At 42.9% G+C, this 22,450-nt stretch overlaps 1 protein-coding gene across 4 annotated transcripts in view; it reads left to right on the forward strand.

The window, feature by feature from the left end:
• LOC139583730 (partitioning defective 3 homolog) overlaps nt 1–22,450 on the forward strand; it is a 599,078-nt gene that overhangs the window by 544,712 nt on the left and 31,916 nt on the right. For all 4 annotated transcript variants that reach the window (XM_071415128.1, XM_071415130.1, XM_071415129.1 and 1 more), the window contains one exon: nt 17,655–17,775. In XM_071415128.1, coding sequence (XP_071271229.1) covers nt 17,655–17,775 — 121 coding nt within the window. The remainder of the gene's footprint in view (nt 1–17,654; nt 17,776–22,450) is intronic.

Consider the following 22,450-nt stretch of genomic DNA (forward strand, 5'->3'; position numbering starts at 1 on the left):
CATAAAGAATCAGTAGTTTCCAGCTACAATATTTATTTTACAACATTAACAATGTCTACACTGTATTTCTGATCAGTTTGATGTTATTTTAATGGACAAAAAATTAGCTTTTCTTTCAAAAACAAGGACATTTCTAAGTGACCCCAAACTTTTGAACGGTAGTGTAGCCCAGTGGTTAGAGTGTTGGACTAGTAACCGAAAGGTTGCAAGATCAAATCCCCGAGCTGACAAGGTACAAATCTGTTGTTCTGCCCCTGAACAAGGCAGTTAACCCACTGTTCCTAGGCTGTCATTGAAAATAAGAATTTGTTCTTAACTGACTTGCCTAGTTAAATAAAGGTCAAATAAAGTAATAACACATGCTAATTAACTATTTTGTTTTAAAAACATGCTGTATGCTCTTATCTATCCAGCCTCATTATCCCACTCAATAATATATATATATATTTTTTAACTCAATTAATCACAGACCTTATTTATTCTGATGGTGATGGCCTTTCCATGGCCTCTTTGTTGACTGTGAATGAGACTGTTTAGGATGACGGTCACATATAGCTCACGGTAATTGAGCTAATAATCATAGTAGAGACATGTAATCTAGAGGTCCTGTCTGTCAGTTACTGTGTGATTGATTGATTGCTGATGTGTGATGATGGATGTGCTCTGGCATTAACCCTAGTGACAGTCTGAGTCAGTCCCAGCCAGGCTCATTGTCTCTTAACCATGGCCTGTGTCCCAAATGGTCCCCCTATTCCCTATTTAGTGCACTATTTTTGACCAGGGCCAATAGGGCTGTGCACTATATAGGGAATATGGTGCCGTTTGGGTCGCAGGCCCATCTCTGGGAGTTTAAAGCCGTCGATATGACATCATTAGAGCAGAAAGGAGCTGAAAGCCACAGTGGCCATAGATCACGGCTGTGACTGCTGAACATTTTGTCACAGTGGTTTGATAATGAGGTCAGGGGTAAAGAGATATTAACATATGTAAGGCACAGAGGTTGAAGGAAGATAGTGGTAATATATATATATATAATGTTTTTTTTATTTTTACAATGGACGTGTAAAACTAAATGTAAATAGGCTACGTTAAATTTGACTGAAATTAGGCAACATGAAAGGTGTCAGTCAGATATATTTGTTTTAATCTAAACGAATCAGGCCTGTTCATCCACGCTCTATATAAGATGCCATCTGCTTAGCGACTTCACTCTCATGTTATCTTTATGGATATGGATAGGATATCAATAAATGCAAGCATTGTCCGAAAAACAGACAGAAATGGATTATTGTCCTTTTGACTCAGATTCTCCTTTAACACTATGGCTCCTCCCATCTGTCTGTAGCGATCTGCCAACCTTCTGACCTGCCTATTGATTACTACACAACATTGATAACGTAATTGAAATGATGCCCCCGCCTTGGAGGCTTTTTCTGCTCAGCCCCTCAGCGTGGCCATTACCAGGGGTCGTGACCTTTGACCCCTCCCTCTTCCCTCTTACTGGGTCCCATAAGAGGGCTCTGGGCCCTAATTCAATAATGGGGGTGGGGGGAGAATAGTCAGTGGAGGCCTCGCCAGGAGGAGGAGGGGGGTAACACCCCTCTCCTCCTCTTCTACTATCTCTCCTTCCCTCTTCTCCACAGGACACTCACCACCCCCTCGTCTTCTCTCCTCCACTCCTCTGCTAACCTCTTCTCCCCAGTACCTCTCAACACCCACCCCCTCCCCTCCTTCCCTCTCCTCTCCCCGGGACTCTTACCGCCCACCCTCCCCACCCCACCCCTTCCTCAGGGCACTTAGGGCCTGGGACCAGCTGTGCCGTGAGCAAAATCATTGGGATCCATCTTTTTAATTCTGCTTTATTACTCCCACTATCAATATTGTTATTGTTTAAAGTGGCCCCAGCCCTGGCTCTGACTGACTGACTGATGTCCTGGTGGGGTGCCTCTCTTTAATTATGAATGTGAGGAAGTGGTGCTAGCAGTAGGGGGCGAGGAGGAGCGGGTGGAAGTATAGGGCTGGGTATGCAGGGTGTAATGACGAGATGGGTAAAGGAGTAATAGGGGAGCCTGGAATTCTGAATAATTCACCGGCTCCTTGCGGCTCCTGGCTGCAGCCATTGACATTTGGGGAACTGAATGTCTGCGCTGTATGAGTTTGTGGTCGAGTATATTAGATACTTTACAGGTACAGGCCTTGGAGAGCTGAGAGCCCGGCCAGCAAGGCAGCCAGCCAGCCAGCCAGGCAGAGACCTGTGGCGTAGCCACTACGCTAACAGACGGCAGGATATCTGCTCAGGTTATTAGGCCTGGTAATGGGACTGCAAATGGGAACTGGCACCCTATTCCCTATATAGGGAATAGGGTGCCAGTTGGGATGCAGCTGGGATATATGGCTAGAAAGGCACCTAGACGGATAAGACGTCCAAAATAGCCAGAAATCCTCCCATAGTAAACCAGATGTCAAATAATATTACATTTCTTTTCATATACTGTAAGTAATGTATGGCAACATACCATCACTTAGGCCCATTTTAAATCCAATAGCTTTAATTCCGCTGGTAGGGCGGTAGTGAATGTCGGCCTATTTCTCCGGTGGTTCAGTATAGGCTATGCCAGAGAGCCATTGAGTGCGAGGTCAAATGCATGCATACTCTCGTAGCCTCGAGTGGACACTTCCATCCTTTCACATGCAAATCTCCCATCTGATCTCTTTGCATTAAGTGCACTATAATTGCTTCGTCAGTCTGATTATTCTAGGCTTCGACCCAAATGGCACTCATTCCCTTCATAGTGCACTACTTTTGGCCAGAGCCCTATTGGACCTGGTCAAAAGTAGTGCACTATATAGGGAATAGGGTGCTATTTGGGACACAAGCAGTCTGATTATGTGGCCCTGGCAGTGAAAGATGGCCTCGCATATACTCTAGAGGACCAGATTCAGACAATCTAAATCTCATTCCCCATTCGTTGGTCTGCATCAGAAGGTAAAATTGCAAACCTCTTGAAATGTGAGATGAGGCTAAAGATAGACTGGCATGTATTTCATATGCTTGTTGGCTGCACTAAGGAGCATTCTCCATTAACACAGAAAGGAAATAATTACTTTTACCATCCCAGGTATTCCTTTTAGTAATGAACTCCCTCTCAGACTTCTTCAGTCCCCCATCCTGTCCCTGCCTTTCTGCTACTGTAACAATGGCACTACTGGATTCAACACATTTGTGTTTCTCAAATGAGCTGCCAACCGGCAGGCGGGCATTCCAGAGTTCCAGGAAGGAGAGAAGGAAAGAACAGCTGAAGGATGAAATAGTAAAAATCGAGCACGGCACGGCGTCTGCAGTAAAGGGAAAGTTACACTGTCTGGCGTAGTTGTGAGTTAATAGAGGGTCAAGCAGCTGTGTGGTGAGCTGAGCGCAGACAGACCTGGCAAGGGAGCCGCGTTGGAGGTAGAGAAGCTCTCGAGAGATCATTTCCTCTGAGATGAATATGGGCTGCGACCAAGAAACCAAGGAATGAAGAAACCAAGGGAGGAGGAAACCAGGGGATGAAGAAACCAAGGGCCCCTAGGAGCCAAGGAACTTGAAGGACCTGCTGAAACCAACTCCTTTCTTCTCTCCTCTATTCTCAGCCCCAATTGCTTCTCTTCCTCCCTCTCGTTACAGCTTGCTAAAGCCATTAGCTTGGCCCGATCCCTCTCTCTCCTGAGTTTACGCTCTCTCATTTAGCAAGCAGTTAAAACTTCAGCAAAACTTGGCATCCTGTTTCGTCCTCGGCGCTCATGGCATACACACACACACACACACACACACACACACACACACACACACACACACACACACACACACACACACACACACACACACACACACACACACACACACACACACACACACACACACACACACACACACACACACACACACACACCAGGCGTTCCAAGCATCCAGACTTGCTGCTAGATCCTCTCGGCTCCTTATTGTCTAAGTGCTGATGGTTGCCTAGCCAACCTTCCGGAAACTTCTCCTTCTGTCTCTAGTGTGCTGCTGTTGAGTGGTATTTACCACAACCTGCGATGGTGGTGACTTTTCATTTCACCATCTTAAAGGGATACTTCGGGATTTTGGCAGAGGCCCTTTAATCTACTCCCCCAGAGTCAGATGAAATTGTGGATAAAATTTTTATGTCTGTATCCAGTATAATGGAAGTTATAAGTAGTTTCGCAAGCTAATGCTAACTAGCGTTAGCGCAATGACTAACCTATACACTCTTAAAAATAATGGCGCAAGTTGGAACCAAATACGATTCTTGAGAGCAATGCCATAGGAGAAGCATTTTAGGTTCTCTGAAGAACGATAAATGAGATGGTTCTTTGAAGACCCATACAAAAGTTCAAAACCAGAAAAGTGAGATCCTAAGTGAATACTTTGTCATTTAAATTCAATTCTCTAAGACGATGCAATACAAATTTCATAAGGCTTTCCTTTGAAGGCCTAGTTTCAACTTAATACAGTGGCCTAAAACTCATAGTTTAGAGACCACTTCAGGCCTGCAAGTCACATTATGATGGCTTGCAAAGTGATGTGTAATTCCTATTGGAATCCAGCCAGAGTGGGGATATCCAACATTTTGATTTTGTATTCCCCCACAACCTGCATTCAGAATGACTGCCAGGGTTGGGAAGACGAAGATATGGCACTATCTTAAACATCTAAACTGGAACAACTATTTCAGTAACGGGTGCAAGAAGTCCAAGTAACAGATTGGAATAGTTAAAAAAAGTGTATGTTATTTATATTTGAGTAGCATAAGATTAATGAATCATTCAATATACATGCAGAAACATAGATATTGAAACAAACAATTGTAAAAAATCAACCTGCTGGGAATCAAGCATGCTGGGAAATATGATAACGATGGCCGTGGTTTTGGTTCAACTCTGGTTATTTACACCAACACAGGTGTTCTTTTACACCACTGAGTGTTAATTTAACTCTTTATAGTGTCATTTTAACTCTTGACTCAACACTAGAAATGTTACACTGAAAAATCTACACTATATAACACTGGCAAAGTAGCTGTGTGCTATGAAAGGGACACATCTGCAGGCTTCCATACATTTCAAGAACCCTTTAGAATTCTGAAGAACCGTAGATGCCACGCCAAGAACCCCACACTTAACTCAAAGGGTCTTTATTGGGTAAGAGTTCTCCAAGGAACCGAACTGAAGAAGAACCATTTAAGAACATTTCTGTTTTTCAGTCCTTAGATCAGGTATTTGGGTAGTCATCTCTATAAAGCAGTTTAATAGCGTCTGGTGTTATACAGAAGGCCTAAGCAGCTTATATATGCTCACTTTTCCCTGTAGCCTTTAGAGTGTCAGGTTAGCTGATATCTCATAAAACCAGTCATGAAAGCCTGATGGCCTCATAAAAACTGAGCTGAGGCCTTTTTAGGTGAACACATCACCCTGAAACCTTCACACCTTATGTATTTACCACTGTATCTCTCCTGACCCCATATTGGAGGCATTTATTAGATGCCCTTACTACCACACCACATATAGCTATTATATATCAAGATCATATATTTCATCAGACAGATACAGTCATGACTCTTGCGTGTGTGTGTGTGTGTGTGTGTGTGTGTGTGTGTGTGTGTGTGTGGTGTGTGTGTGTGTGTGTGTGTGTGCATGCAGACCCTCTGACCCTCTGATTCTTTGTGTGATTAGTACGTCCTAATCATTTGCATGCAGAGAGAGAGAGAGAGCTGTGTCTCAAAGCCGAGAAAGCGTCAGCAGAGAGCCCAGCTCTGAGCTCTGAGCCCTGCATATGGTGCTGTGAATACATTACACACTCCTGACGCGGTCTCATCTATTCTCTCAGAGTTAGGGTGCCTCACGATCAATAGTGCTGGATTACAGTGCTTAACATCAAAGTTCATCTTTCTCTTTCTAGAGGACTCAGCTGTCAGTCATGGGCTCTAGTCTACTCTATACTCTCTACATGACTCACTTCTTTTGCCAGTGAAATAAAGTTCAAGAAAAGTTGCCGGTGTTGGCTGTTCAGAAAGTTATCTTGTATGAAGCAATGCCATCCATTTTAATTTCTTGCTTTGCTTTGCAATGCTTTTCGGACGCACTCTGTACTCGTAAGGTGGTATAATCGTCTTTCCCAACAACAATTCGAATATGCAATTTCGGTCTAAGAATAGCTACGTTTCTTTTTAGATCCATGGCATTTTCATTTAACACACATGATTTCATTTAACACACATGATTTCATTTAACACACATGATTTCATTTAACACACATGATTTCATTTAACACACATGATTTCATTTAACACACATGATTTCATTTAACACACATGATTTCATTTAACACACATGATTTCATTTAACACACATGATTTCATTTAACACACATGATTTCATTTAACACACATGATTTCATTTAACACATGATTTCTTTGTTTTCAGAGAACTCTGCTGTCAAATAGATTCTAATTTAGTTACAGTGTACTGTATTGATATAGACATACTGAAATGAATGTGGTTAAAGATCCAGGATCCTAACATATTGCACAAATTGGATTTGGATCATATCACACGAATTGCTCAATTCAACATATCACACAAAATGGATGACGTTGTACACAAAAAACGGGGACCCGTTATGGCTCGTGAGCACCACTTTAAAAACTACTGGCTGAAATGATACAAAGGTTTGAGAGTGTATCTTAAACTAACTGAATTACAATGAATGCATTTTCTTAGAACATATACACATGCTGTTGACTTTGAGTAGTATGTTGTGCACCACTTACTGATCTCAGACCAGTTGATTACTGAACCTTCATTGTCATGCTTCAGAGAAATTCTCACCTTTTTTTCATATAGGATATACTTACTGTGCCTTGAGGTTAGCGTTATATCACCAACTGTAACAGAACAAGGCCTTTCATAGTTTCTCTGAAACTTTTTTGTGAGAGAGAAGCTTCTACATCAAATGGACAGTGAAGTGAATGTAGCTCTACATGTCCTTTAGGCTGAATCAGTGGTGATGTTATGAGATGTTGGCAGGGTGAGTTAAATAATTGATCAAGATCCGGACTGGATCTGCTGAATGTCTTATTCTCTTACCGGAACGGTCTGGCTGACATTCTGGAACTGTGTCAAGGTCTCATTTAGCCTTCTGTATTACTTGTATCTTGAATGTATTCTGTGCACAATTATGCAACGGATGGGTCTAATCGTGAATGCTGATTGGTTAAAACCGCGTTCCAGCCGGTGTCTGTTCCACAAGTTACCACCGGCTATGATATTAAAATTTCTATTTACTCTGTTCTATCTGACTGCGCAATCCACTGTCTCATCATCCCAGCCAAGCAATTTATAAACTCTCCACTATAAAAAGCATTTATCACATTTATTTCAGACTAACGTTTGTTTTCAACAGTGGAGATTTGTATAAAGTGCAAGTGCTGGTTAAGTGTTTATTTTTTTTTATTTTCTGGGGGGGGGGGGGGGGCGTCGAGGTGAGGAGGATTGTTTAAAAGGTAATGTTTCAGATCTTTTCAGAAGATGGGCAGGGACTGTTGTCCTAGCTTCAGGGGGAAGCTGGTTCCACCATTGGGGTGCCAGGACAGAGAAAAGCTTGGAGCTGCCCTCCCGTAGGGGTGGAGGGCCAAGAGACCTGCGCTGGCAGAATGGAGGGCTCGGGTTGGAGTGTAGGGTTTGAGCATAGCCTGAAGGTAGGAAGGGGCAGTTCCTCTTCCTATTCCGTAGGTAAGCACCATGCTCTTGTAGTGGATGGATGCCAGTGGAGTGTGCGGAGGAGCGCGGTGACATTAGAGAACTTGGGAAGGTTGAAAACCAGGCTGGCTGCTGCGTTCTGGATAAGTTGCTGGGGTTTGATGGCACAAGCGGGGAACCCAGCCAACAGCGAGTTGTAGTAGTCCAGATGGGAGAGGAAAAGTGCCTGGATTAGGACCTGTGGCGTTTCCTGTGTGAGGTAGGGTCGTACTCTACGGATGTTGTAGAGCATGAACCTGCAGGAGCGGGTCATTGCTTTGATGTTTGCAGAGAACGACAGGGTGTTGTCCAGAGTCACGCCAAGGTTCTTTGCACCCATCCGACATTGTGGAGTTGTCAACCGTGATGAAGAGGTCTTTAAAATTATTGCAGCTAGTTTGCGGTCTTTCCAGCTTCTATTTGAAGTGATTGTGTTAGCTGTGTTATTGGCTAGCTCCTCTGAACAACAGTGCCCTGATGAGTAAGCACATTTTCTATGCCAGGCGAAATCACGCCTCATTACCTCATTGTTATGGTTGTATCCAAATAAATGTCACTAGAAAACAGCTTAAACAAATGCAAATGCAGTTCTGGATGCACTTTTTGACTTGTCTGTAAGTTACCCGTAGTTGGCTAGCTAGCAAGCAATGGATAAGAACATTGCCAGCCAGTATAGCAATGGAACATATAGAACGAACGACTGGGTCGCCTCTATAGATACAGAACAAAAAGACTGAATGACTGGGTCGCGTCTACCGATAGAACGAACGACCAACCATCTTGGGTAGCAACCCTAGATTTGTGTCGGGACTATATCTTGTGGAAGGATGAAATAGTATAAATAAATTCATCAAAATAACCTTTTTAATGAAAATATATCAATCATAATTTGAATATGTTGGCAACCCATTGTATAAAAGTGATAATGCCCTCGAAGCCGGTGTTTGGAAGATATAATTATTGGCACGGTTTGCCGGCCATCGACTTCGTCTCGGGCCTAGCAACACCCGTGCCAATATCCACCAAACACCGGCTTCGAGGGCATTATCACTTAAGCGTTGCATATCCTCTTGCTATAAGAGGTGACGCCTGTTCTCTTTCTGCAGGGATATTTTTATTGTTCAGTCACTTTGGTAGGGGCAGCTGCCACAAAGGACACACACTTGGAGACAAAAGCTGTTTCTGTTCTGTTCTGTCTTATTCCCTTTACAAGTAACACAGGGATTTACAACATGCCAGTGTGACAGGTGGACATTGCACAGAGGGCGTAGGAAATGTTCTCATCCCAACAAGACAGCTGTAACTCTGTTTCCCTCGTACGCTTTCACAGGCTGACAGTCCCCCTTCAGAGAGAAAGAGAGAGTGTGTATTAGAGAGAGAGAAAGGGATTGACTAAAATAAAGAAAGGGTTATTTTTTTACGATGTGTGTCATGGGGACAGCCCTAGTCCTGATGAAAGTGGGCAGGGGGGAGAAACAGAAGGGTACTGGTCCATATGTGCCTTTTGATTGTGTGTGGGTGCACTGTGCAGGTGCATAGGCCTGCGTCTCTGCGAGGGTCTTGGGGTGACTGTGCTCTCCCTGATCCCCCGTTTCTTTCCTTTATCCCTATCTGCTCTTTATTATTGATGAGGGCCCTCCAGCTCTCCACCGGGTCCCCCATGGCGAGGTGTTTCTTCTGGCCTCACAATAGGACCCGAGCCCAGGCACATGCACACAGGGGGCGCTGAGCCTCACCCCCCACCCTCACCCCCTTCCAAATGACCCCACTCCCTATCATACCCTCTTACCCTCGCTAATCAGACCGCCACGCTCCCTAGTCACGCTGCTGGTCCATGCAGGCACTTTTGTGGGCGGCCTGTTAGGTCCCTCTCCACATGGGCTATACAGGCTACTGTGTAGCCCAAAGGGGTGATAAGCCCCCTACCACCAACCAGCCCTCACCCATAGCAGACAGCCCCACACCCAACACACACCCCCCACCCTGCCATCGCCCTTAGTAGGACCAAATGGAACCCTATTCCCTAGGCAGTGCACTACTTTTGACAAGAACCTTATCGGCCCGGGTTTAAAGTAGTGCACTAAATAGGGAATAGGCTGTGATTTGGGACGTAGCCTAGGACTGATATAGGAATAGTTCTCAGCAGGAGTGGGGTAGGGTGCAGAGGGCTGCGAACTGTGTTGGCACATCGGTGACATTGGTACATAGATGAAGTCACTGTTTCACAAATCCAGGGTATTATCGCCTGTAATAACCCTTTGTCTGTCCAGGCAGGTTGCAGCTGTTACTCACTGGCCTGGATGAGCTGCTGAGCTGGGCTGGGGAAGCAAGAGGCGAACACACTGGCTGATATTTCATAGAGAGAGAGATGGAGGGGAGAGAAAGTTGGAGGGGAAAGAGAGAGAGAGTTGGAGGGTAGAGAGAGAGTTGGAGGGAAGGAGCGAGAGAGAGAGAGGAATAGATTGAATAGCGGGAGGTACAGAGAGAGCATGTGTGATAGTCATACAGGGTCAGTCACATGAAATTTGATTGCCGCCAAACTCCGACAGATCAGCTGATATGCATTGATTTCCTTTGAAGAGTATAAAAAGGAAAAATGGAAAAATGTCTCTGAAATGACCAGCAGTTATGCTACTGATTTAATCTTTCCTTCTACGTCTCTGTAGATCTGTCGTCTAACCAAAGCCTGCCCCGTCTTCACAACCAATACAGCTGCTTTGAAAATAAATGAAAGTCCGCAGGGATGTGGAATAAATATGAGTTAAGCTTTGGATTGATGCAATATGGCTGAAGGCTAATGCAAGTCTCTGTTGTATATAGATATTGAGGTCTGTGCCAGAAATCAGATCAGTCTGATATTATAGATAGATGTTCAATAGTACCGAGGATCAGATAAGGAATAACAGCCTCTGTGATTTAAAGTCATATTATAGATAGCCCTAGAACCAACAGTTTAGTATATTTTTAAAGTGTTGAATCTCCGGGCGGTTCCTTATCAAACAGGCATCTTTCAGGACTTCTACAGTACTACGCCAGTCCAATTTAGGACCCAATATGACCCTTGGGAGTGTTACACCAGAGATGGAAGAGGAAGCAAGATACCCCACTCGCTGTTTTTTGCAGGTTCAATGAAAGTCAATATTTATTTTCGGTAATACCAATTACCCCACCGAAGACATTCTTTAAAAAAGTATACTCGGCCATAACAGACTTTATATGAGCAAAAAAATAGAATAGAAAGGAAAGTTTTACGTCTTCCCAAGTCGGAGGGTGGTTTTAACCTTCGAGACTTGGAGTTGTATCAACTCGCTGCCCAATGCTTTTACTTGAGGCATATAGTTAAATGCACTAAAAAGGAACCTTTATTGAAGATGCACATGCTCATCCCCAGAATCTTTTAACCTGTCTATTTTCAAAGGAGACAGCTAAGAGCATGAACAACTTCCTAGTTAAGAACACTGTAACAATATGGAAGAAAATGAAACGGATTCTACAAGAACCAATATCATTCCATGAAACACAACCCTATGGAACAATTCTTGGATAGCTTTTCAGAATTTGCGAATTAATTGGAAAACTAAAGCCAGAGAAACCATAAATGACTTGGTAACAGTAAATGCTTGTATTTCCATGACAGAATTAAAAAGCAATTTTGTACTGACCATTGTAAAGTTATTTCAAATACATGCAAATTCAAAGTTTCATATCACGAAATTTCGATTTTGAAATCTTTCGGACATCAGAGCAACCTTGAGGGAATCTTATTTGACTCAGAAAAGGATGTTCATATGATCGGTAAGATATACAAAACCTTGCAGAGAACATATACAACTGACGATCTCTTAGAGAAAAATATAAACTATTGGAATCAAGACTTAAAAATAACTGATGTTGGAGGGAATGTTGGAGCAAACTAACCAAATCCAATAAACAAAAAGGAACCCTTAATCCAGTCACCGGTGCATCAAGCTAAGTAACATAATACAAAAATACCCAGCAAAATCCGTCAGTTTAAGCTAGAGATATTTGTTTTTGCATTGGATGCGTCTCAATCCACCGCATCTGCCGATCTTGCACTTCCGCATCTGCGTTGAAAGGTGGCAGAGCTAGAGCTGTTTTTCGTCAGATCATGAGACTTCACGAAAATGTCTAATCTTAATTTATCCACCATCTTTGATCCTCACACTGGCAGGGGTTTATGGGAAGATTGCATCCAACCTAAACCTACCATTATATTATGTCCGTCTGGCAACTGACAAATCCCTCCAGATCAAAGGCTTACTGTTACGCGGCTAGGCACCGTATAGGACTAACTTCAACATACCATAACATACCAAGCCTACAGTACATGACCTGTGTCTGTGGGTCACCTCATAGAGAAAGGCATCTGCAGGCATCTCTCTCCCTTTCACTCCCTCTCTCTCTCCCTCTCACTCCCTCTCTCTCTCCCCCTCTCTCGCTCTCTTTCTCGCTCTCTGTCTCTCTCGTTCTCTCTGTGCATATGCTTAAAAAGGAACCCACAAAGCTGTTTTATCCCATGCAGTGTAATAACTACTCTGTTGTGACTCTATCTATCCATGTCTGCCTGTGTTTTGCTACTCGTGTGTGATAACAGGGGTCTCTTTAGTATGTGCATATTCCCAAATACATACTTTTTTCTGCTGAGAAACTGCTTTCGCCGGGCGGTAAAGTATGCAGCAGAGTGGCTTTATTGAACAGCAAGAAAGAGAGTGCGAGAGAGAGAAAGTGTGTGAGGAGTTGGTGTGTGTGCATGTCAACCTGCCTGCTCTCTTTCTTTAGATAGGGCTAAAGAGAGAGAGCTAGATGCAGGCCTCACTCTGGCCTTTCAGCTAAAGGAACACACAGACAGATGTTGAGTGAGTCTCATTGTACTGGAGTGAATGAGTCCGTAGGCAGGGTAAAGACTGTGCCATATGGATATTTAATTGATCTCCCCTGCTATTTCATTGGTGATTCACCAGTTGGTCTATTTTCCATTCATTCAATGTTAGAAGAACTGGGAAACAGATGGTGAGGAGTGACTATACCACGTCAAGTATTGAGTGAGAGACACGTATGCACGCACACACACACACACACACACACACACACACACACACACACACACACACACACACACACACACACACACACACACACACACACACACACACACACACACACACACACACACACACACACACACACACACACACATCCACATGAGGCATACAAGTTACAAAGCCTGCAACCTTTTCCACAATGCATAAACACAGGCCTTCTAGTAACCGTTCCCTCCATCCTAGCTCATTCATATTCCCCCAAACAGCTCTACCGTCCACCGGACGCACATTCATCCTAATTGCCAGGACAGTCAACTGACGCAAATGGCTGGCAGGTTATTCTTTGTGAGAGCTCTTGTTTCATAGAAAGCCACTACAGACATTGGATACGTCCCAAATGACACCCTATTCCTTATTTAGTGCACCCATTGGTCTCTGGTCAAAAGTAGTGCACAATGTAGGGAATAGAGTACCATTTAGGATGCAGCCGTTGATTTATGCAGACAGAGGGTTATTTGTAAAGCGAGGACACCTGATGTGGATGGCAGCGAACAGCAGCGATCATGCTGACTAATTGACTGTGGAGGGGCTGAATCATTCAGAGACTGAGTCCCAGCCAATGGCTGAATCCATCTTCTTTCTGAGGAAAGGGCACGTGCATATACGCATATACCCACACACCCACCCACCCACCCACGCACTTGTTGGCTGCTGCTGTGGACATTAGCTAGCCTAGCCACTGATAACTGCCCCCCCCCCACCCCCAGTACCAGGGATTAACCCTGCATTTTAATATCTTTGTACTAAAGATTCACATAGTGTCCTCCAAGAAACTTTGAACCATGGATGGTGGATATGAGGATGGTGGATGTGGGTGGGGGGTGAACAGGAGAAGCCCTTAAGATAATCTAGATAGCATATAGACCCTTTGAACTGCCTTGACAAATTCACCACTCATTCTATCCCTCCCATACTAACAGCAGCCTCCACTCCGTGCTTCCAATTTCCATTTCTCAACGCTTTGAAATGTATTAAAGTTACATACTGCCATTTTTTAATTTGCCTTTTGATCTTGTCTCAACTCTGCCCTGCTCCTCTCCCTCTTTTCCTCTTCCTCTCTCTCACCCCTCTCAGCCGACATGAAGTCAGTGATAATAAAGGGCCATAGTTCTCAATTTTCACTGAATTAACACTGGAGGTGGGGGAGGGAGGGGGGGGGGTCAGACTAAGTGAAGATGATGTTGTTGTGTAGGATGGTTTATGGCCCAGGTTGTGGCCCTGATGCGGGGTCCCAGCTTGCTCTCAGAGAAAGTAAGTAAGCATATTATATTGTCACGTTCTGACCTTAGTTCCTTTGTTATGTCTTTATTTTAGTTTGGTCAGGGCGTGAGTTGGGGTGGGCATTCTATGTTGTTTTTTCTATGTTTTGTTCTATTGTCCTATTCTATGTGTTTGGCCTAGTATGGTTCTCAATCAGAGGCAGGTGTCAGTCGTTGTCTCTGATTGGGAGCCATATTTAGGTAGCCTGTTTTTCATTGTGTTTTGTGGGTGATTATATTTTCTGTTCTGTGTTTTGTTTCACCGTACAGGAGTGTTCGTTTGTCATTTTATTGTTTTTGTTCAGTGTTCTTTATTCGTATTAAAACAATATGGACACTTACCACGCTGCGCATTGGTCCTCCTCTTCTTCCAACCACGACAAGCGTTACATATATGCAGGGTCAGTCAATGTCTGGAACCTTTTTTTATGTGGGGTATAGGAGGAATAACCTAAAAGCATAATGTGTGTTTGCGTTTGCATATCAACCTCCCTTTCAGACTTGGGTTCAAATTGTATTTGTTTTTGATCAAATACTGTGAGCATTTGATTGAGCCTACCTGGAGTGCAAGAGGGGTGGGGTTTGCACTTGTAGAGACTATCTCTTTGGTTAAATTGCGCCAGGCAATCTCAGTCAAGCCCAGCTGAAGTATTTGGAATAAAACAAATACTAGTTTAACCCAGATCTACTACCTCCCACCATTTCCACCATTGAGAATATGTTATGCTTCCTCGCATGCTACAGGCATGGATGGCAGCTAGCTACGCACCTCAACACCCAGATAATGTGTCCTCACAGGTTTTTACAGGAGCTAAATGGTGAAATTGATTTTGTTTGCAGATGTGTTTTTCCCTTCTTCACCGGTTTCGCGCTTTTAACCGTGTGTGTCTGACTGCAGCTGAGGCCCACTGTGTGACAGTAGCACCACAGGGACTGCCCGCCGTGGTTTGATTGTGTTGTTCCATCAGTAAACAGTCTGAGGAAAACGAACAGATAGAAGCATATGCAGCATAATGGAAGTGTTTAGACAGTCTTCAATACATGGAGGTTCTATACAAAGAAACAAACACCCTTTCATTGGCTATGTAGAATACACAGAAAATATATATTTTTTCTTAACTCTGGTTTGTCTAAGCTAGGTAACGATAATGTGTTACAGTGTTGATTATGCAGTAGCTACCGGTAGTTTGAAAAAACAAAATCCTAGTCATAACAGTAGTAAAATCTCACAAGTCAATTATATTGTAAATGTACTCCCCAGCAATTGCACGGATAACTTGCTAGTCTGCGTGAGGTAGAATTTGATTGGCAAATTGTATATGAAAATAATAAACTGTTTTGTAATTTAAATGAATCAGAAATGCAAAGTGTAGGCCTATCTTGTACTGGATAGAGAACGGGAAAGGAGGCCCTGTTAGCAGCATTGTACCCCAGCCTAAAGACATTAAACCTCACCGGCCAATGATCCTTTTTAATACCCATCATCCATACAGATGAACATAGTGTATCCTCACACCAGCATCCATATACATAAAACCATGAGCATCAAATGGGGTATAACTAATACAATTGATTTTAATGGTTGTGTGGAACAACAGAGAGATTGAAAGCGTTTCCGCTTTCAAGCAAGACGGCTTGCTTGTACTGCAGCAGGGTGCATACATCCAATTCAATTCATCCTTTATGAGGTGCTATTTAGCTGTGTTTTAATGAAGGCTGATTGGCACTGCGTCCTAGTAGCCATTATCATCAGAAGGATGTGATTGCTGTAATCTGCAATTATGGGCCTAATTGTACTTCAGGATCCTCTGGGTTTAAATGAGCAATCAGGTCTTCTACTAGTGTACCACCTGTAATTGCCACCTTGGAGCAGAGTGGTGACGACAGCGTGACAGCTTGACAGCTACGGTGTCAAACCAACGTCCATCTTAAGTGCCCCTAGCTGCTCTTCTATAGTTTTTCTTCCTTGCCTCCCTTTCTTTTCCTTCTCTTATTCTGTCTCTTCCCTTGCTCTCCCTCTGTTCCCTCTCTCTCTCCCTCTCTCACTTTCCATCTGTTCCTTTTTCGCTGGTTCTCCCCCCCTTCCCCCACCCGTCTCCAACCTCACCCCCCCTCTCCTCTATGGAATGTATAAACCGGGCCCTATTATCAAGCTGGTTGTCTTATCATAATTATCCCTAGTGTCAGACCCTGTTGGTGGAGATAAAAGGAGAGGCTGGTTAACTGAGGGAGAGTATTGATTCTTATTGACAGGTGGATTAACTGAGGGGAGAGTATTGATTTCTATTGACAGGCGGATTAACTGAGGGGAGAGTATTGATTCCTATTGACAGGCTGATTAACTGAGGGAGAGCATTGATTCCTATTGACAGGCTGATTAACTGAGGGGAGAGTATTGATTCCTATTGACAGGCTGATTAACTGAGGGGGTGTATTGATTGTTATTGACAAGCTGATTACCGGAGGGGAGTGTATTGGTTCCTATTGACAGGCTGATTAACTGAGGGGAGAGTATTGATTCCTATTGACAGGCTGATTAACTGAGGGGAGAATATTGATTGTTATTGACAAGCTGATTAACTGAGGGGAGAGTATTGGTTCCTATTGACAGGCTGATTAACTGAGGGAGAGTATTGATTGTTATTGACAAGCTGATAAACTGAGGGGAGAGTATTGGTTCCTATTGACAGGCTGATTAACTGAGGGGAGAATATTGATTGTTATTGACAAGCTGATTAACTGAGGGGAGAGTATTGGTTCCTATTGACAGGCTGATTAACTGAGGGAGAGTATTGATTGTTATTGACAAGCTGATTAACTGAGGGGAGAGTATTGGTTCCTATTGACAGGCTGATTAACTGAGGGGAGAGTATTGGTTCCTATTGACAGGCCAGTAATGAAAGCCAGTAATGAAAGGGATGCATACAAGTCTCTAACATCAGCACTGTTTAATGACGACACTACCCCATAAAGACCAATAATATAGGCTCTTCTCCCAGTCTAAAAGGAACATGGATCACTCACAATGGTTCACAAGGGACTTTTTCTTTATGCCAAATGTACTGTACAGTATGAATGGATGGGGGGTTTGACAAGATATTAGTTCATTTGTTCTGTATGGAACGCAATTCAGACAACACGTTTCATTCTAAAATGGTTGAAAATTATATTAATTGGGCCAGTAACCGAAAGGTCGCTGGTTTGAATACCCTAGCCGACAAGATGAGAAATCTGTTGATGTGCCCTTGAGCAAGGCACTTAACCCTAATTTGCTCCAGGGGTGCCGTACTACTATGGCTGAACCTGTAAAACAAGACATTACACTTGCACCTATACACATATGGATAATAATGATGTCTGTACAGTTCACCGTGTGACTCTTTGTGACACCATTGTAAAACATGATATAATGCTGTTACTGGTCCATGCTTATATTCCCCTTCTCCTCTTACTCTCTGTGTCCTCTTTGGTTCCGCAGCAACCGACTGGCGCCTAGTAACCATGACCGGATACGGCGTCTGAGGGTTGAGTTCCAGCAGGCCAGAGGAGAGGAGGACCCTGATGACCGACGGCGCACATACAGCTTCGAGCAGCCCTGGGTGAGTGTCTAACAACCTGCAGTACGGACCAGCGCATTAACCCCAACCACCAGCAACACCCAACCCAGCTCAGTACTTCACGGACCTCCAAACTAACCTCAACCACCTAACCCAAACCAGCCAACAGCCTAACCTATCCCAACTCCCCAGTCCAACACTGCACGGACCTCCAAAATAACCCTAATTACCAGCCCAACCTAACCCAACACAACCCCTTCTTCTCTGCCTGCCTGCTTACCTACCTACCTGACTACCTGCCTGTCTGCCTACTCTGATGTAAACCTTACCAGGTTGACACTAGGACATGCTCATGCTCTACAATTTGAAAACTGATCCTGGACAACCTCAGTCATTTATTCTACTTAGGCGTCTCGTAACAGGCCTTTTACAGGACTTTACTTCTAATCCTCTGCTGTGACCTCAGACCTGGAAGTAATTACTAATTATTAAAGTTCCCATCTTTCTCAGATATTCATTACTTTTTAAAAATGACTCTACATTGGGAGGATGATGAAATGAAAGAAGATGAGTTGACAGTGACAGTGAATATTAAGAATGTTGAGACAAATTGAGAGAGATCTTAAAATTCCTTAATTTCAATCTCTTCAGAGTTAATTAAGAATACTTTTTAATTAGATTCAAAGGGACTTTTTTCCTTGTTTTTCCGCTCTTTGATTGATCTTATACTGCAGTGGGATTTATTTGGGTTTTAATTGGCTAAATGTAATCAACGTAATTCGTTTGGTTATTTAGGTGTATGCCTTTACTTTTATTTCTCCTGCTGTGTGTGAAAAAAGAACGGTTTCTATTTCTCCAATGTCAGTCACTGAAATGCATTAGTTCAATTTATTGTTGTGCCGATTCATAATAAGAAACCGTTATTCATGTTTGCCATCCTTGCCATTTACAAATCAAATGTTCTTCAACATTCAACATGTGAATGTGTTTCTTAATTTAGCTCTTACACTGATTACAATGATAAGAGCTCTTACAATGTTTCCTTTGTCCGTCAGTGGTTTACATCCAGCGGTTAAAGGTCATTCATTTTATCTTGATCTAACAACACAGAGTGTACAAATGGCGCCCTATTCCTTATAGTGCAGTACTTTTGACAAGAGCCCTATGGGAGAAATGGAGGCCAAATGGAGGTCCATGGGCCCTGGTCAAAAGTAGTGCACTGTAGAAGGAATATGGTGCTATTTGGGTTGCGGACAGAATAATATACCCTGTCAGATCCAGCATGGTGGGAACTGAGTCACCAGGTCAAAGGTCAAATAGCTGTGTATCTTTGCGATGTAATGGTTTGAGACAGACATAGTGGCTTGTGCTCCGACTTCCTGTGAAAAGATGACAGGCTAATCACCATTTGGAATAGAACCATTTCCTCAATTACGGGTCAGTGTATTGAACCCTGCTGGTTAAAATATTTGGCCTCCATTCTCCTCTCGTAGGGGCAACATTTCCCACCAGACATTTTCCGTCTTAACATCCCTAATTAGTGTTTAAAGTTCATTTGAGACCGAGCACTGCTATGACCATAGTGGCCATATATGCATTGCACTAGTTGTCTAACGCATTAAGTTGACCATTGTCTCTCCAGCAAGACAAGCCCGTGTGCATGCTCAGTTGTAACACCAGTCTCCTCACACATGCCAGAATGCCCATAGAGTATCCAAAGGGCCTCTATTTACCATAGCTTTACAATAGCTTAGCCATAATGCCCATGAAGTAGTCAAACGCGTCTTTTTACCATAGCTTTACAATAGCTTAGCTATAATGCCCATAGAGTAGTCTAACGGCCTCTATTTACCATAGCTTTACAATAGCTTAGCCATAATGCCCATAGAGTAGTCTAACGGCCTCTATTTACCATAGCTTTACAATAGCTTAGCTATAATGCCCATAGAGTAGTCTAACGGCCTCTATTTACCATAGCTTTACAATAGCTTAGCCATAATGCCCATAGAGTAGTCTAACGGCCTCTATTTACCATAGCTTTACAATAGCTTAGCCATAATGCCCATAGAGTAGTCTAACGGCCTCTATTTACCATAGCTTTACCATAGCTTAGCCATAATGCCCATAGAGTAGTCTAACGGCCTCTATTTACCATAGCTTTACCATAGCTTAGCCATAATGTCCATAGAGTAGTCTAACGGCCTCTATTTACCATAGTTTTACCATAGCTTAGCCATAATGCCCATAGAGTAGTCTAACGGCCTCTATTTACCATAGCTTTACAATAGCTTAGCCATAATGCCCATAGAGTAGTCTAACGGCCTCTATTTACCATAGCTTTACAATAGCTTAGCCATAATGCCCATAGAGTAGTCTAACGGCCTCTATTTACCATAGCTTTACAATAGCTTAGCCATAATGTCCATAGAGTATTTTAACGGCCTCTATTTACCATAGCTTTACCATAGCTTAGCCATAATGTCCATAGAGTAGTTTAACGGCCTCTATTTACCATAGCTTTACCATAGCTTAGCCATAATGCCCATAGAGTGGTCTAACAGCCTCTATTTACCATAGCTTTACAATAGCTTCGCCATAATGCCCATAGAGTAGTCTAACGGCCTCTATTTACCATAGCTTTACAATAGCTTCGCCATAATGCCCATAGAGTAGTCTAACGGCCTCTATTTACCATAGCTTTACAATAGCTTCGCCATAATGCCCATAGAGTAGTCTAACGGCCTCTATTTACCATAGCTTTACAATAGCTTAGCCATAATGCCCATAGAGTAGTCTAACAGCCTCTATTTACCATAGCTTTACAATAGCTTAGCCATAATGTCCATAGAGTAGTCTAACGGCCTCTATTTACCATAGCTTTACAATAGCTTAGCCATAATGTCCATAGAGTAGTTTAACGGCCTCTATTTACCATAGCTTTACCATAGCTTAGCCATAATGTCCATAGAGTAGTCTAACGGCCTCTATTTACCATAGCTTTACAATAGCTTAGCCATAATGTCCATAGAGTATCCAAAGGGCCTCTTTTTACCATAGCTTTACAATAGCTTATCTTTAGTGTTAAAAAAATAAGTCAAACGGTCTGTATTAATCATAGCTTAGCCTCAGTGTTTGCCTTATTGAAAAGTCAAAGCCATGTAGCTTTGTTTAATCGTTTCACATTGTCTTCATTGGTATGCGAAGCGATGGAACATTTGACTATTTACGCAGATACTCAGTCTACATCCCAAACGGCACCCTATTCCCTATATAGTGTACTACTTTTGACCAGAGATAGTGTACTACTTTTGACCAGAGCTCTGGTCAAAGTAGGACATTATATAGGTAATAGGGTTCCATTTGGGACGTAGCCAGAGGCGTCTAAGGAAAAGAGGCCATGGAGAGCCTAATTGTTCCTGATTGTTTACACTGTTGAAAGTCTCCCACTGTTCCTCTGTAATAAGATATAGGCGGTCCCAGGAGTTACGGGGGCCTACTTTATTCATGTTACTCTTTCATGTGCCGTTTTCATAATAATGTAGAATCACACTGACAGAACTGGTTAAGTGAGATGGTAGGAGAGACGTTATTTGAACTTTGCTAAGGGATTCAATTGAAATCGTGTCATCTGGCAACAACAAACTACAACCAGGAAGAACATGAAACCCAAGGTTGAAATGATGTTAAAATATCAGTTATTAAACAAGTATCCATATCCATACTAGACGTGTGTAATATGCAGCATGGCCTGCATGGTGTAGAATCTTTTGAAATATTGACACTCCATGTAAACAGTTGTAACCATAGACACATGGTGGTAGACGTCATTGGTTGTAACTTAGAGTTGTGTGTGGGTTGTGGTCAGGGAAGAAATGCTCTCTCTGTTTCTCCAAACCAACATGGGGACCTGATCAATGATAGGCCTCAGATTCAGACATAAACATCTAGAAATCACCTTTGCGTCCTCATTCTCCCCCTGGCCCTGGTAAAACAAACTGTTGGAGTGTTATGTTAACTTGTGAATGTAACTGTTTGTTTTGTGGTTGTGTTGCTTACTGAAATAAGCCCTAGTCAATCGTCGCTTCAGGCACTGATTTGCATGTTCTCATACCAGTCATACTAGCAAGACAGAGAGAGAGAGATATACACTGTATATAGAGAGGGAGAGAGAGAGATATACACTGTATATAGAGAGGGAGAGAGAGAGATATACACTGTATATAGAGAGGGAGAGAGAGAGATATACACTGTATATAGAGAGGGAGAGAGAGAGAGATATACACTGTATATAGAGAGGGAGAGAGAGAGATATACACTGTATATAGAGAGGGAGAGGGAGAGATATACACTGTATATAGAGAGGGAGAGAGAGAGATATACACTGTATATAGAGAGGGAGAGAGAGATAGATATACACTGTATATAGAGAGGGAGAGAGAGAGAGATATACACTGTATATAGAGAGGGAGAGAGAGAGAGATATACACTGTATATAGAGAGGGAGAGAGAGATAGATATACACTGTATATAGAGAGGGAGAGAGAGAGATATACACTGTATATAGAGAGGGAGAGAGAGAGATATACACTGTATATAGAGAGGGAGAGAGAGAGAGATATACACTGTATATAGAGAGGGAGAGAGAGAGATATACACTGTATATAGAGAGGGAGAGGGAGAGATATACACTGTATATAGAGAGGGAGAGAGAGAGATA

Source organism: Salvelinus alpinus, chromosome 8 (assembly GCF_045679555.1).
Source record: "Salvelinus alpinus chromosome 8, SLU_Salpinus.1, whole genome shotgun sequence".
Taxonomy (NCBI): domain Eukaryota; kingdom Metazoa; phylum Chordata; class Actinopteri; order Salmoniformes; family Salmonidae; genus Salvelinus; species Salvelinus alpinus.